This window comes from Thermothelomyces thermophilus, chromosome 1 (genome assembly GCF_000226095.1).
Source record: "Thermothelomyces thermophilus ATCC 42464 chromosome 1, complete sequence".
Lineage (NCBI taxonomy): Eukaryota > Fungi > Ascomycota > Sordariomycetes > Sordariales > Chaetomiaceae > Thermothelomyces > Thermothelomyces thermophilus.
This window is the reverse complement of record NC_016472.1, coordinates 3711934-3725894: the sequence shown is the minus strand read 5'-3', so window position 1 is coordinate 3725894 and position 13961 is coordinate 3711934. Positions and strand designations below refer to the sequence as shown.

Sequence of the window (13961 nt, the reverse complement as noted above, 5' to 3'; positions counted from 1 at the left end):
GCACCACCGCCACCAGCCCCAGGCCCCGAATCGCCCCTGTCGGCGAGCGACACGACCTCGCCGATGCCCGCCTCCTCCTGTTCCTCCTCGAGCTTCGTGATCTCCTCGCGGCAGTCCCACCATTTCTCCTCGCTCAGCTCGAACGCCTTGGCCTTGATCTCCTTGATGGTCAGCGTCTCGGGCTGGATGCCCTTCCAGCGCAGCTTCGTCATGAGGATCTCCTGCCACTCCTTGGACGTGCGCTGGAAGAAGTCGCGCCGGGACTCGAAGGGCTGGAGAAAGGGAAGGGGGGAAAAAAAAAGTCACCCATGTTAGCATCAACAGGTAAGCAGAGAGATTTGTGTGGAAGGGGGTCGGGATGTACCCTGGGATGCGGGAGCCCATCGTCCTCCGGAGCAGCCCCGGACTCGGTTTCCTCTTCCTCCTCAGCCGGCGCCGAGGCTGCCGAGCCCGCGTTGGAAGCCTCCTCCGAGGCCTGCTTCTTCTTCCGCTTGCTCTCCGTGAACAACTTCGGCTTGGGCTCCTCGTTTGCGACCTCGGCCTCGCCTTCTTCTTCCTCGTCCTCGTCCTCGCCGTCCTCGTCGTCCTCGTCGTCTTCATCGTCTTCATCTCCGTCCTCGTCTTCGGATTCCTGATGTCCCACGTTATCAGCACGATTTCTCTTCCCACACAAAGATAGAGAGAAAGAGAGTAGTATCTCGGGGGGGGCACACTCACCACCCAGTCCTCCACCGGCCGGTTGAAGATCTCCTTGCACCCGTCCAACTTGCCCAGGTCGATGGCGTACATGTCGTCGAACGTGTACTCGCGATCGCCCTTCTCGAACGTGCCGCCGTAGATGTACAGCACGTCCTCCTGCACGGCGAGCAGCGCGTTGAACCTGGGATGCGGCAGCTCCATCCTCACCGGCATCTCCCTCCTCACCACCCTATTCTTCTCCTCTCTCTCCCCCCCCTTCTGTTCCTTCGACTTGCCCCCCTCTCCCCCTACCCCCCCATTTTCCCCATCCTCCTCCTCATCATCATCATCCTCCAGCCCGGCCCCCGCCCGCAACGCGGCCAGCTGCCGGAGCAGCTCCTCCTCGTTCTCCCTGGCCCGGCCCTTCCGGCCTCCGACGGCCCCCTTTTGCTCGGCCCCCTTTCTCCCACCGCCACCGCCGCCGCCGGCGGGCCCGGCCCTCTTGCGCAGGGTGAGCGGGAAGAAGCGGTTGCGCTCGACGTTCCAGGCGAACAGGCCGTTGAAGAACTCGCTCTCGATGGCCTCCTCGCTCTCCTGCACGTCGTGCACGCCGCCAAACAGGATGCCGCGCCCGCGGTGGTAGGCCATGGTGGCGCCCGCGCGGGGCGGGTTGGGCGCGTTGGCCGGCTTCTTGCGCCGTTCCCACCGCACCGTCGGCGGCGTCCCCGGCGGCGCGTCCGGCGGCGGCGGCGTGATGCGCAGGAAGAAGCAGTCGGTGTGCACGAGCGGCTTGAGCACGTTGCGCTGCGCCCCCTGCTTCTGCTTCTGCTGCTTCTGCTGCTGCTGCTGCTGCTGCTTGTTGCCGCCGTGGCCTCCGCCGCCCGCCGCGGCGGTGCCCTTGACGCGCGAGTAGCCGCCGTACAGGACGGCCCCCTGCTCGTGCGGCAGCAGCGTGAAGGACGAGCGGGCCTCGGGCTTGAGCTGGGCCGGGGGCAGGGCCGGGCTGTGCCAGACAAAGCTGGTCGTGTCGTAGAGCCAGAGGTCGGCCAGGTACTTGGTCTGGTTGGCCGTGTCCTGGAAGCCGCCAAAGAGGATGATGTAGTTCTTGAAGTAGGTCATGCGGTGGCCCGACCGGGCCGGCGGCGTCTTGCCCTTGGGCTCCAGCCGCGTCCACTCGCGCGTGGTCGGGTCCAGCCTCCAGAAGTCGTTGTAGTGGTAGAAGGTGCCCTGCTTGGGCGAGCTGAACTCGCCGCCGAACAGGTACACGGCATTGCTCTGGTTGCCCCCGCGGGTCCACGCGTGGCCGCTCCGGGGAAGCGGGGCGTTGGGCGAGGTGACGCACCGCCACTCGTCGCGGTCGATGTAGTAGATCATCAGGTCGTTGAAGAAGGTGGCGAGCGAGCCGTTGAAGTACTCGCCCCCAAAGAGCAGCAGCTGGTTGCTGTTGCACGGGTTGGCCAGCAACGTCGCCGCCGACCGGGCCCGCGGCGGCCCGTCCGCCACCGTCTCGGTCACCTTGAGAAACTTCTCCTGCTCCTTCTTGTACTCCTCCAGCACCGCATCCAGGTCGACGTCCTCGCCGTCGCTGCCCTCCATCTTGGACGCCTTCATCTTGGCCTTCTTCTCCGCCTTCTTCTCCGCCTTCAGCTTCTTCTCGGCCAGCTTGGCCTTTTTCGACTCGCTTTTCCCTTTTTTATCTTTTGCCATCTTGTGTGTGTTGGCTTTTATCGGCTTTTGTCCCTTGGGAGTTCAAGATACCGGGGCTGCGGTTGGGGCCGACTTCCTGAAGGTTGCAGAAAACTTGAGTGCGGAGAACCCCAAACTGTACGGATTACAGTACCCTCGATGTGCTGTGCTGTGAGTGGAAAATACTTGGATCCACTGCACTTCAACTCTCGCACTCTCAAACTGCATCTCACCTCACGCTCAGCAGCACGCATCAAGCGGACCATTCCTTTCAACTTGTTGACTAAAACTGTTTCAGCTTTCTGAAGCGGGCAGCCCCTCACCATATATCCATAACTCAAGGCTGCTCAGGCCACTTGCAGTTATAAAGACTACATATTTTTATACACACCCCATCGTTGGGCTCTTGAACCTTCTACCGATGTTATGTACAATCGAGTAAACAGCCCGATCAAGGCCGTCTCACAAGGCCTACCGTTAGTGGCCCCTTATAGACGTTGGTATGTGCTATAGCAACTCAGATTTGTAGGATGGCTGGCGAGGCTGGCCGTCTTTTAGTTAGAACCCCCCCCCCCCCAACAATCTCTACTATGTAGCTACTACGAATGTCATTTTACGACCGGTATCCGTTCTCCTTCAGCCAAGCGGTCACATCCGCCCGGTCACGCTCGATCCACGAGATCTTGGACCGGATGGCATCCAAACTCTGGGCCAGAGACTGATCGAAGCCGTTGGTGTTCTTGCCCTCAAAGAACTTCTCCACCCGCTCGAGCTGCTCCTTCTTGGTGAAGCTCGACGTGAAGATGGTGACCATGGTGCCTAGCATCGACAATGCTGGCGGCAGTTTCTTGATGAGCTCGTTCCAGTTCTCCGTCATCCAGGTGAACAGCGCCTCGATTCCCTCCGGATGGCTGCGGAGACCGCTGGCCGGCATATAGATGTCCTGGTCCTTGACCTCGCCGCTGAACAGGAGGTCGAGGGTGCGCTTGATCAGCTCGGGGCTCTTAGCCCGGCCGAGGCAGCGCAGCGCGGTGTTGCGCTCGTCGCTGTTGGTTGAGGTGCGGTAGAAGTTGATGACCGCATCGTACTGGTCCAAAAGTTAGCAATGTCAAGAGCGTTACGTCACCGGCGCAATGTCAGCCCCAGAAAACATACCTCCTCCGTGCCTCCGTACTTCAGGGCCATGCTGAAGACGCTGCCCCTGATGTTGGGGTGGATCGCTGTCCGGTCGCCAGCCATGAACTTCTTGAACATGTCCTTGGCGGCCTTGATGATGGTCTCGTCTCCGCTGAGGCCGGCAGTGCCAAACATCATAGCCTTGAACTGCTGCAGGATATGGCCGTCTTTCTCGGAGAATTGCCAGCCCAGCTCGTGCGCCTTGGGGCTCGCGAGGTCCCGCAGGAACGCGTCCAGGGCATCGCGGTCCGCCTGGTCCTCAAAGATCCAGGCACTCTGAACCGAGGAGACGCGGGCAATGATCTCGTTCCAGACGACGAACTCGGGCTCCGAGTTGAAGCCCTTGAGAAGGCTCAAGACGCCCGAGGTGCGCTGGTAGCCAGAGGTGGCGAGCGCGCCAGCATCAGCGATCATGCCGGCTCTATCCTCAACACTGAGCAGTCCCTCCTTCGCGGCATCGCCCAGCTTCTTGAGCCGTTCCGGCGAGTAGGCAGTGCGGTACAGACCGGTGTGGTTCGCGTTGAGCTTGAAGAAGTCGGTGCTCGGCACTGTGAAGGTATCCTCCCGCTTGGTCAGAGTTTGCGACTCGTCGATGCCATCCTTGGTGCGCAACCCAAGGAAGACAGGGTAGATGACCTGATCCTCCTCGGGCTTGGTGTCGCCGGTGCGGAGGAACCGGTTCTGCTTCAGGTGAATGGTCTTGTCGTCCTTCTCCGTCACCGTCACCACGGGGAAACCGATATTCTTGGTCCAGACCTGCATCACCTCCTCCACCTTCTTGCCGCTGGCTTCGGCGAGAGACGCCCACAGATCCCCGGTCTGGGTGTTGCCGTACGCGTGCTTCTTGAGGTACCGCCTGACGCCCTCCAGGAACGTTTCCTCGCCGAGGTAGGTGGAGATCATGCGCAGGACGCAGGAACCCTTGGAGTACGAGATGGCATCGAAGATCTGGTTGATCTCGTCGGCCCTCTTGACAGGAACCTCGATCGGGTGGCTGCTCCGGAGCGAATCCAGGGAGAGGGCACGCTGGAGGTTGTCGACCACATACGACTCCCAAACCTTCCACTCCGGGTAGAAGATGTTGCACGAGTACCACGACGCCCAGGTGGCGAACCCTTCGTTAAGCCACAAGCCGTCCCACCAGTCCATCGTGACCAGGTTGCCGAACCACTGGTGCGCCAGCTCGTGCTGCACCACTTCGGCTACCCGCTCCTTCGTCGCCGCACCGCTGGCCTTCTCATCCAGCAGCAAGTCTACCACACGGTAGGTGACGAGGCCCCAGTTCTCCATCGCGCCCTGGGCGAAATCGGGGATGGCAATCTGGTCCATCTTGGGAAGCGGGAACTCGATACCGAAGACCTTCTCGTAGAACGCGAGCGTCTTTGCGGCCAGGTTCAGCGAGAACCGGCCGTGCTCAATGTCTTGGCCGGGCGGGGCGTAAACGCGGACCGGTACCCGGAACTCGTTGGTCTCGATGTAGTTCAGCTCGCCGACGACGAAAGCCACCAGATATGTGGACATGAGCGGAGACTTGTTGAAGGTGACGGCCTTCTTGATGCCACCCGTCTGCTCGGACTTGACCTCCTTCTCATACGCGACGTCCATGTTGCTCAGGCAAGTCAACTTTTTGTCGGCAACGAGAGTGACGGTGAACTCGGCCTTCAGAGAGGGCTCGTCGAAGCAGGGGAACGATCGGCGGGCGTCGGTGGGCTCCATCTGAGTGACGGCCATGATGCCCTCGCTGCCGTCGGGGTTCTTGTAGGTCGACCGGTAGAAACCGGCCATCTTGTCGTTGAGCTGGCCGGTGAACTTGATCTCGAGCTGCGCCTTGCTTCCCTTGGTGACGGCATTGCCGAACTCAAACGTGCTGACCTGGGTGTCTTCATTGTACGACACGGTAGGGGACGAGCTGTGCACCGAGTAAGCAGGCGTGGAGGAGGAAGGAGGACGGGACGGCGGGAGGACGCGACCGACCTGACTGTCTGCCCGCCCGAGGTGATCTTTGCGTCATGGATGTCGAGCTCGAGTGTGTGCAGCGAGATGGACTTGGAGTCCTCGACGACGTCGAGGTCGATGACGACGGTGCCGTCAAAGGTCAGCTTCTTGAAATCGGGCTCCAACGTGATATTGTAGTGCCGGGGGATGACGTTGGTGGGGAGCAGTTCCCTGGCCTGCACGTTCACCCCACCTGCCATTTCGGCCGCAGCGTGTGTTCGGCACATGTTGTGGCGGCGGTAAGAGCAGTAACGGACAGGCAGGCTACGGAGACGGAGCGTTTGGGGTTGAGAGAGCGGTCGATGACGGTTTAAGGGACTGGCTGTTGCTGAGGATGAGGGTAGGCGAATCAAGACGGAGTAACTGCGGGGTGACGATCGATTAGCTCCCCGCCCCTCGTAGGTGCGGGTCCTTGCGTATGCGAGGACGTACCGTGATGTAAACCTTCTTGACGCCTGATGGGCGCGGAACTGCAGCAATGCTCCTGCTCGCGCAACTGGTCTCTGCTGCACTCCACGGCATAAAGGACGCGCAGAAACGGATGAACGAAACATTATGGATGAAGGAATGATGGACTTATAAAGGAGCGACGGTAACTTAGATGTACAGTGGACCCTATCGTACACTACGTACAGCTCTCGTCAGATTGAAGCATTTTTTGCATGCGAATTGGAAACTCGAATGGCTTGCCTTGAGACCCTGCGCCGACGAATGCCGCACAGGCCCCTGTCTTTGCTTCGGGTGGCCGGCTCTGGCTTACTGCTTTTGGCAGGCGGTCAGGACGATGGAGAACCACTTAACGAAAACCTGTATTTTGAGCTTCCAGAAAAAGAAATAAGGGACTACATAGTATGGAGAATGAGAAGTATCGATGACCAAGTTGTATGTTTGTACCCCCTGGGCCTGGTGTGTTTGGGCCAGGAACCAGATCGCTTCCGGAAGCTGGTTTGAGTCCTGTGGACATTGTGTTACCGCGGCAGAACCGCCCATGTATCATTACGCACATTCATTACGTTCTCACACCTTGGCGGTGGGTAGCCAACGGTTTCGAACATTGCACGAACCGCTGACATTGGTGTTGTACATACTGTATTTGCCTTACCTGGGTAGCTAGTCGTCCAAGAAAGACCATCATCGAGACAATTGAAACGGCATACTGCCCGTGAACTGGGAAGGGGCAACCGTTCTTCGTCGCTGGCCTGGACAAGCTCGGGCTGCAGAAGGACAATTAGGAACTAAAGCTTAAAATAAAGCTCCACGGACGAGGGACGGGAGCCTGTATTTTGTTGAAACTCGACCTGGCCGTCAGAAACACCCGAAGAGAACTTTCAACGCAACCGTCAAACTAAGTTGGTCGCAGAACCATCTGGTGCTCTCTGTGGGGACAGATCCAAGCTTGAGACCCACTTTTGGAACCCGCAGCGGGGTAGTGTTGTGTAATGAGGTAGTAAGAGGAGGGGCAGGTTGGAAGGTAGCCAAGTGTACGCCGGCTTTCACGCATTGCAAGCTCGCAATTCTGGATCAAAGAAGTTACCATCTAAACGTACCATGTTATACCTATATACAGAGTGTTTAAGACAGTCGTCGTCAGGAGAGGGGAGCTTTCGCGAGAAGGTCGGTCCGACTTTCTTACCTGTAGCCGCCCCGCCTCTGCTTCCAAGGTTAGGTAGGGAGAGCTCCGACAACGGATTTACAAGCGGCCACTGACCCCCGCACTCACCAGAATTGGCTGGGCAAGACTGAGTTCCAGGTTTCAATGTCGTGCAGGTCCCCAACGGAAGAGGCCGTCGTTTCGGGCTGCATGCCAATAGTATCGGGACGGAAAGTTAGGGCAGGGATGGAGACGGGAGCATTTGATCGGTTCTCATCACCAAACTGTTAAGGAAATTACAGTAGAAAGCCTGCGCGTCCTAACAACCACTTAACAATCTTGTCGCCCCCTGCAGCGCCTTATCACCCCACCAAAACAAATCCTGCCCCTCCCCGAGCCTGAGGTCAACCTACGCTCATCAAGCTTCTCCGAGCACCGATCGACTTCCTACCTAACCTCTCCTTTTTTTCTCTCAGCAACTCATCATCCCACCACACCGAGAGAACTGCCAACCAAGCTCAACCTAAGGTATGCATACAATGGATTTCGTTGCTCGTCCCTTCCCATCTCCTCTTCCCCTCTCCTCCTCTTGGATACGAATCCTTTTCTTCGCGAGATCGCGCGGCCCCGGCCTGACGTTTTCGGGCGTTGACGAGGCTTGCGGGAATTCCCGCCAACCTGGCAATTGAGCAAAATTGCCAGCGAAAACGGGCAAACCTTGGTCTGCCGTCAGCACCGGCTTTCGCCGGCCAACGCTGTCATCCTTCCCTCCACCCTCGACTCTTCCACCTTCTGCCAGTCGATCAGCCCACATACCTAACACACCACTTCTGGACTGCCTCAGCTGACACCCTTTCCAATACCAGCCAAGATGCCCATCTCTAAGATCCACGCCCGCTATGTCTACGACTCTCGCGGTAACCCCACCGTCGAGGTCGATGTCGTGACGGAGCTCGGTCTCCACCGCGCCATTGTCCCCTCGGGTGCTTCTACCGGTGCGTTACACACGTCCCTTCGTTCATTTTCGTGACAAAAGGGTCTGGCTGACGGTTCCCTGTGTGACACAGGCCAGCACGAGGCTTGCGAGCTCCGCGATGGCGACAAGTCCAAGTGGGGTGGCAAGGGCGTCCTCCAGGCCGTCAAGAATGTCAACGAGGTCATTGGCCCCGCCATCATCAAGGAGAACATCGACGTTAAGGACCAGTCCAAGGTCGACAAGTTCCTCATTGACCTCGACGGCACCCCCAACAAGACCAAGCTCGGTGCCAACGCCATCCTCGGTGTGAGCTTGGCCATTGCCAAGGCCGGCGCTGCCGAGAAGGGCGTGCCTCTTTATGCTCACATCTCGGACCTTGCCGGCACCAAGAAGCCCTATGTCCTTCCTGTTCCTTTCATGAACGTCCTGAACGGAGGGTGAGTTTTGAGCAACCACTTGGCAGACAGACTCGTGCTGCGACGCGCCTGCTGATCAGTTTGGACAGCTCCCACGCCGGCGGTCGCCTGGCTTTCCAGGAGTTCATGATCGTTCCCTCTTCGGCGCCCTCGTTCTCCGAGGCCATGCGCCAGGGTGCTGAGGTCTACCAGAAGCTCAAGAGCCTGGCCAAGAAGAAGTATGGCCAGTCGGCCGGCAACGTCGGTGATGAGGGTGGTGTCGCCCCCGATATTCAGACTCCCAAGGAGGCTCTTGACCTGATCTCGGAGGCCATTAAGGAGGCTGGCTACGAAGGCCAGGTGAAGATCGCCATGGACGTTGCCTCGAGCGAGTTCTACAAGCCGGACGTCAAGAAGTACGACCTGGACTTCAAGAACCCCGACAGCGACCCGAGCAAGTGGCTCACGTACGAGGAGCTCGCCAACCTGTACAGCGAGCTCTGCAAGACCTACCCGATCGTCAGCATCGAGGACCCCTTCGCCGAGGACGACTGGGAGGCCTGGAGCTACTTCTACAAGTCCCAGGACATCCAGATCGTCGGTGATGACCTGACTGTCACCAACCCTAAGCGCATCAAGCAGGCCATCGAGCTCAAGGCGGCCAACGCCCTGCTGCTCAAGGTCAACCAGATCGGCACCCTCACCGAGTCGATCCAGGCTGCCAAGGATTCGTATGCTGACGGCTGGGGCGTCATGGTGTCCCACCGCTCCGGTGAGACTGAGGACGTCACCATCTCGGATATCGTCGTCGGTCTCCGCGCTGGTGAGATCAAGACCGGTGCCCCGTGCCGGTCCGAGCGTCTTGCCAAGCTCAACCAGATCCTCCGCATTGAGGAGGAGCTCGGCGACAACGCCATTTACGCCGGCGAGAACTTCCGCAAGGCGGTTCAGCTCTAAAGTGGGAAAGCCAAATGGCAGGTTTGGCGGTTGGCTGGCAAAAGCGTTACCACTGATGAAACTGACCTTCACGTACGATTCATGAAAATGGAGGCTATGATGATGTAGAAAGAATGAAGAAAATACCAAGCCAATCTTGTCTACGTGCCAGTCGTCATGTCCGTATCAAGGATGCCTCGGGTGAATTTATGCAGGGCCGGAGATCCGGCAGAGAGGATGGTGGGTTGGGAGAACCGAAGGTTCGAACCGAACTACAAGTGACCCAACTCGCGCAACGCACGAGTCTCTTCAATGGAAATTGAGGCTCTCATGGCGCTCACTTGTACGCAGGACACTTGAGTAAGTTGAGAGGGTCAACTTATCGTCTGTTGCCAGATGGCGGGCAGCTGTAGATGGTTGCTACGGCGACGAGATAAATATTTGGTTCAGCCAGCCAACAGAAACAGGAAAGTGGGTGTCTGATTCGTCGCGACCCGCGACCCCTCAAAATTACCCAACCCGCAGCGCGTCCACTTTCTCTAAGACATCCCCGTTTTCCCGAGTCAGGTAGGTCAACGATCCAAGAACGACACTCATTTCTCTTTGCCCCTCTTTCGGACCTGTTTACCTTGCTGCCTTGCGCATTTCGACTTCCTTGTCCAAGTCCAAAACTAAGTCTTCAAAAAAGCGACCGGGACCCCTCATTGTCTCTGCCGTCGCAGGACGGCCGCTACCACCAAGATGGCACCCAACGACCCCGTCAACTTTGACATAATTGAGGAGCACAAAGAAAACATCCAGGCGCTCCCGAGCGGCCGGTCAGCCAAGAAGCTTGCCGAGCTGTTTTCCCGGTCCCCGCTTCAACCCCAGTCGACGCCGTCGCCGTTAGATACCAAGGATGTTAATGACCGCATCCGCGCCGAGTTTGAGGAGGAGCTTGCCGCCATCTCCGAGTCGGACGATCCTCTCGACATCTACGACCGCTACGTCCGTTGGACGTTCGACGCGTACCCCTCGGCCCAGGCCACCCCGCAGTCCCAGCTGCACACTCTTCTCGAGCGCGCAACCAAGGCGTTTGTGGGCTCGGCTCAATACAAGAACGACCCGCGATATCTCAGGTTGTGGCTACACTACATCAATCTCTTCTCCGACGCGCCGCGCGAGGTTTTCGTCTTCCTCTCGAGACACTCGATCGGCGAAGGACTTGCCCTTTTCTACGAAGAATACGCTGCCTGGCTCGAGGGCGCCGGCAGATGGGCACAGGCAGAGGAGGTCTACAAGCTGGGCATAGAGCGCGAGGCTCGGCCCGCAGCGCGGCTGTTGCGCAAGTTTGGCGAGTTCGAGAAGCGGAGGGCGCAACGGGCGGACGCCAACGACGGCCCGTCCTCCCCAGCCCTGCCGGTAGCTCGACCAGCACTTGCGGCCAAGGTCGACCCCTTTTCTGCCGCCGCCGCCGCACCTCGTGACCCCCAGGCCCCCAGGCAACCGGCGGGGCTCGGCGGCCCGTCGTCTAAACCGGCGCGGTCGAAGATGACCATCTTTTCCGATGCCGATGCCGAGCCGAAAGCCTCAGCGCTGTCATCACGCGGCGCCGGATCCAAGGGGTGGGATAGTATTGGATCTCTTGCTGACCGCAAGAAGGAGAACACGATGGAGCCCAGGCCTTGGGCCGGTGAGACATTGAAGGCAGGTGGCAAGAAGAGCAGCACAAAGATGGCTGTTTTCAGGGATCCGGTAAGCCACATTCCTGTCTTTTTCCCGGTCACAACAAGATGTTGATCAATATAGGACTAATGTATGGGTGCTCTGGCCTGTCATGTACTCAGTCGCTCTCCAAGCAGCTTGCGCAATCACATATCCCAATCCATCATCACGAGGTTCAAGTGACAGTGAATCCCACAACCGGCAAGAGAGAACGTGTGTTTGTTGATTTGCGAGCCGTGTATCCAACTCCCGACGAGCCGGGTACTGAGCTTAGTTTTGAGGAGGTGTGGGCTGCGAATCGTGGGTGGCTCGGCCACGAATGGGAAGACGAGGAGGCCCCTCGCGTTTCGGACGAGAATTCGGCAGCAGCCGTGAGTGCCTTAGCAGACAGCGTCTCACAGAAACTGGCAGTGCATCATGACGTTCTCCGACTCGATGAGAACGGCGCCCCTATCTACCCGAAGGAGTCGAAGCCGAGGAAGAAGAAGGTGATCGAGGTGAACGAGACGCAAATCAGTACGTTTGAACCCTCGTGGGAGCTTGCAAATGCTTCCTCTTCTCTAACCTTTTCCTGTAGTCAAAGCGAAGCTGGATTCGCCTTCTGGGCCAAAGATCAAGAAGAAGAGACGGTCCACGGCTGAACCAACAATGACACTGCATACCAAGGCAGCAACTGATGACATCTATGATATCTTCAACGCTCCAATCAAGCCGGCGGTTCAAGGACTGGGGGCCAGCGATGAAGAGCGTGGCTTTGAGTCCGATGATTACACCAGCGGTGCCGAGAGCACAGTTACCACAACCAATGTCCCAACGAGCGAAGCGGATGATGTGGAAGACGAGGCGAGGGATGATATTGATGACGAGAACTCGGACGGAAAGAGCGTCGCCAGCGACTGGTCTGACTTCTCGATGCACAAACACATCCCCGACATCCAGGGAGATGCTGAGGAACGAGATGAGACCCTGACCTCGGATCTGACCCACGGGCAGCAAGATGAAGGAAACGACAACGAGGGCATAGAACCTCCTAGAACGAGAACCATGTTCGTGCCGATACCTCCTGAAGACTACGTGCCCACACGGCGGCCATACAGGGATCCGGCCGAGGTGGCTAACAATCGCCTCCCGTTCATGACCCCGATTACGGAGAGGACCGAAACCTCCCTGGACATGACATCCGATCATAGCAGATATGGCAAAACGCCGTCTAGGAGACGAGGCGAAGAGATGATAGACGAGGACGAGGACGAGAATGAGGTTGAGGATGAAGACGGGGACGGGAACTTCGATCTGGAGCCGCTCAGCAGCCCCCTGCGAGAGGTTGTGGAAAACGAAAGCCCCAAGGATAAAGTTCCCCAACCCCTTCTCCCAAAAGCAAAGCCAGCACCTGCGGGGAAACCATTTGCCCCCAAAGCGCTAGCTCCCAAGGGTCCTATCATCAAGGAGACCCAGTGCAACCCCGTCGATGAGAGCATTCGGGCCGAGATTCTAGCAAACATCCACCCTCCCCTCAGCTCTTACAGCGGCTTCTACGACCACCGAGATGAGAGATGTGAGCGAGGGGCTGAGATTCGCAAGTTTGCCAAGGCCGCTGGCAAGGGGAGCAGGAACAGCACCGACAAGACGGGCAACTTGGGTACTGCGGTCGTCCTCGAGTTCCCCGAGGTCAAGTCCCAGTACACAATCAGGAGGGAGCTCGGCGCGGGCGCGTTCGCCCCCGTGTATCTCGTCGAGAACTCTTACCCGGACAGCAGCTCCCTCGACGGTGCAAACGATGGGGACGAGAATCGGCCCGTTGCGATGATGGGCCGTGGCGCCTTTGCCAGCACACACAACCGCCGCCACGAACGGGAAGCACTCAAGATGGAAGACCCGCCGACACCGTGGGAGTTCTACATGATGCGGCTCGCTCACTCCCGCCTGGGGCCCCAACACCGCGCAACTGCCTCTCTGTCTCCGGCCCTCGAGATGCACCTATATCAAGACGAGGGATTCCTCTTCCTGCCCTACTACCCGCACGGCACCCTCCTCGACGTGGTCAACCTCTTCCGCGGCGAAGCGTCGGGCGTCATGGACGAGCAGCTGGCCATGTTCTTCTCGATCGAGCTCCTTCGCACCGTCGAGGCGCTGCACTTGAAACAGATCATGCACGGCGACATCAAGGCCGACAACTGCCTGCTGCGTCTCGACCACCTGACCGGTGGCGGCAGCCACTCCCACGATCAGCAAGCGCAGCAGCAGCAGCTCTCTTCGCAATGGCACCGCTCGGGCGCCGGCGGCTGGGCGTCGCGGGGCATCACGCTCATCGACTTTGGCCGGGGCATCGACATGCGCGCGTTCGCGCCCGACGTGCGCTTCGTGGCGGACTGGAAGACGACGGCACAGGACTGCGCCGAGATGCGCGAGGGCCGGACCTGGACGTGGCAGATCGACTACCACGGCCTCGCGGGGACGCTGCACGTGCTGCTGTTCGGCAAGTACATCGAGACGGTGCGGTGCGACGCCGGCGGGCTGGCGACCTCGGGCGCCGGCGGCAGGCGGTACCGCATCCGCGAGAACCTGAAGCGGTACTGGCAGACCGAGATCTGGGCCGAGTGCTTCGACCTGCTGCTGAACCCGGCCGCCTTCGCCGAGAGGGAGGAAGGGGGCAAGATGCCCGTCCTGAGGGGGATGAGGGCCGTGAGGGAGAAGATGGAGGCCTGGTTGGAGGCCAACTGCGAGAGGGGCATCGGGCTGAAGGGGCTGATGGGCAAGGTGGAGGCTTGGGCTAAGGGGCGGAAGTAGATATACCGAGTGTTTTTTTTTTTTTCTCTTTTTTTTT

At 59.0% G+C, this 13961-nt stretch overlaps 4 protein-coding genes across 4 annotated transcripts; 2 read left to right on the top strand and 2 right to left on the bottom strand.

Annotated features, from left to right (window-relative positions):
• Nucleotides 1-8: 8 nt before the first annotated feature.
• Nucleotides 9-2385, bottom strand: MYCTH_20364 (uncharacterized protein; the record flags this gene model as incomplete). The annotated part of the gene is made up of 4 exons (XM_003659187.1): nt 9-272; nt 365-609; nt 714-939; nt 991-2385. Coding segments are annotated over 4 exons (2130 nt in total), but the record flags the coding sequence as incomplete, so codon positions are not given.
• Nucleotides 2386-2823: 438 nt separating this feature from the next.
• Nucleotides 2824-6270, bottom strand: MYCTH_2295992 (uncharacterized protein). The gene is made up of 3 exons (XM_003659186.1): nt 5515-6270; nt 3520-5449; nt 2824-3451 (listed from the first exon to the last, which is right to left on the bottom strand). Exons 1-3 carry the CDS (start codon nt 5733-5735, stop codon nt 2978-2980), a joined length of 2625 nt encoding a protein of 874 aa, XP_003659234.1. The 5' UTR covers nt 5736-6270; the 3' UTR covers nt 2824-2977.
• A 998-nt stretch (nt 6271-7268) lies between these two features.
• Nucleotides 7269-9849, top strand: MYCTH_2295989 (uncharacterized protein). Its single transcript, XM_003659185.1, has 4 exons — nt 7269-7654; nt 7998-8121; nt 8194-8539; nt 8608-9849. Exons 2-4 carry the CDS (start codon nt 7998-8000, stop codon nt 9452-9454), a joined length of 1317 nt encoding a protein of 438 aa, XP_003659233.1. The 5' UTR covers nt 7269-7654; the 3' UTR covers nt 9455-9849.
• A 1099-nt stretch (nt 9850-10948) lies between these two features.
• MYCTH_2295985 (uncharacterized protein) lies at nt 10949-13938 on the top strand. Its single transcript, XM_003659184.1, has 3 exons — nt 10949-11167; nt 11222-11653; nt 11715-13938. The coding sequence occupies exons 2-3, from the start codon at nt 11227-11229 to the stop codon at nt 13922-13924; spliced, it is 2637 nt and encodes an 878-aa protein (XP_003659232.1). The 5' UTR covers nt 10949-11167; nt 11222-11226; the 3' UTR covers nt 13925-13938.
• The last annotated feature ends 23 nt before the right edge of the window (nt 13939-13961 follow it).

Bases quoted from the DNA above. Each gene is read 5' to 3' on its own strand.
- MYCTH_2295989 (XM_003659185.1), top strand. From the start codon at position 7,998: ATGCCCATCTCTAAGATCCACGCCCGCTATGTCTACGACTCTCGCGGT. The intron at 8,122-8,193 runs GTGCGTTACACA...TGTGTGACACAG, and splicing joins CCCCTCGGGTGCTTCTACCG to GCCAGCACGAGGCTTGCGAG. The intron at 8,540-8,607 runs GTGAGTTTTGAG...CAGTTTGGACAG, and splicing joins ATGAACGTCCTGAACGGAGG to CTCCCACGCCGGCGGTCGCC.
- MYCTH_2295985 (XM_003659184.1), top strand. From the start codon at position 11,227: ATGTATGGGTGCTCTGGCCTGTCATGTACTCAGTCGCTCTCCAAGCAG. The intron at 11,654-11,714 runs GTACGTTTGAAC...CTTTTCCTGTAG, and splicing joins GGTGAACGAGACGCAAATCA to TCAAAGCGAAGCTGGATTCG.
- MYCTH_2295992 (XM_003659186.1), bottom strand. From the start codon at position 5,735: ATGGCAGGTGGGGTGAACGTGCAGGCCAGGGAACTGCTCCCCACCAAC. The intron at 5,450-5,514 runs GTCGGTCGCGTC...CTCGGTGCACAG, and splicing joins TCGGGCGGGCAGACAGTCAG to CTCGTCCCCTACCGTGTCGT. The intron at 3,452-3,519 runs GTATGTTTTCTG...CTTTTGGACCAG, and splicing joins AGTACGGAGGCACGGAGGAG to TACGATGCGGTCATCAACTT.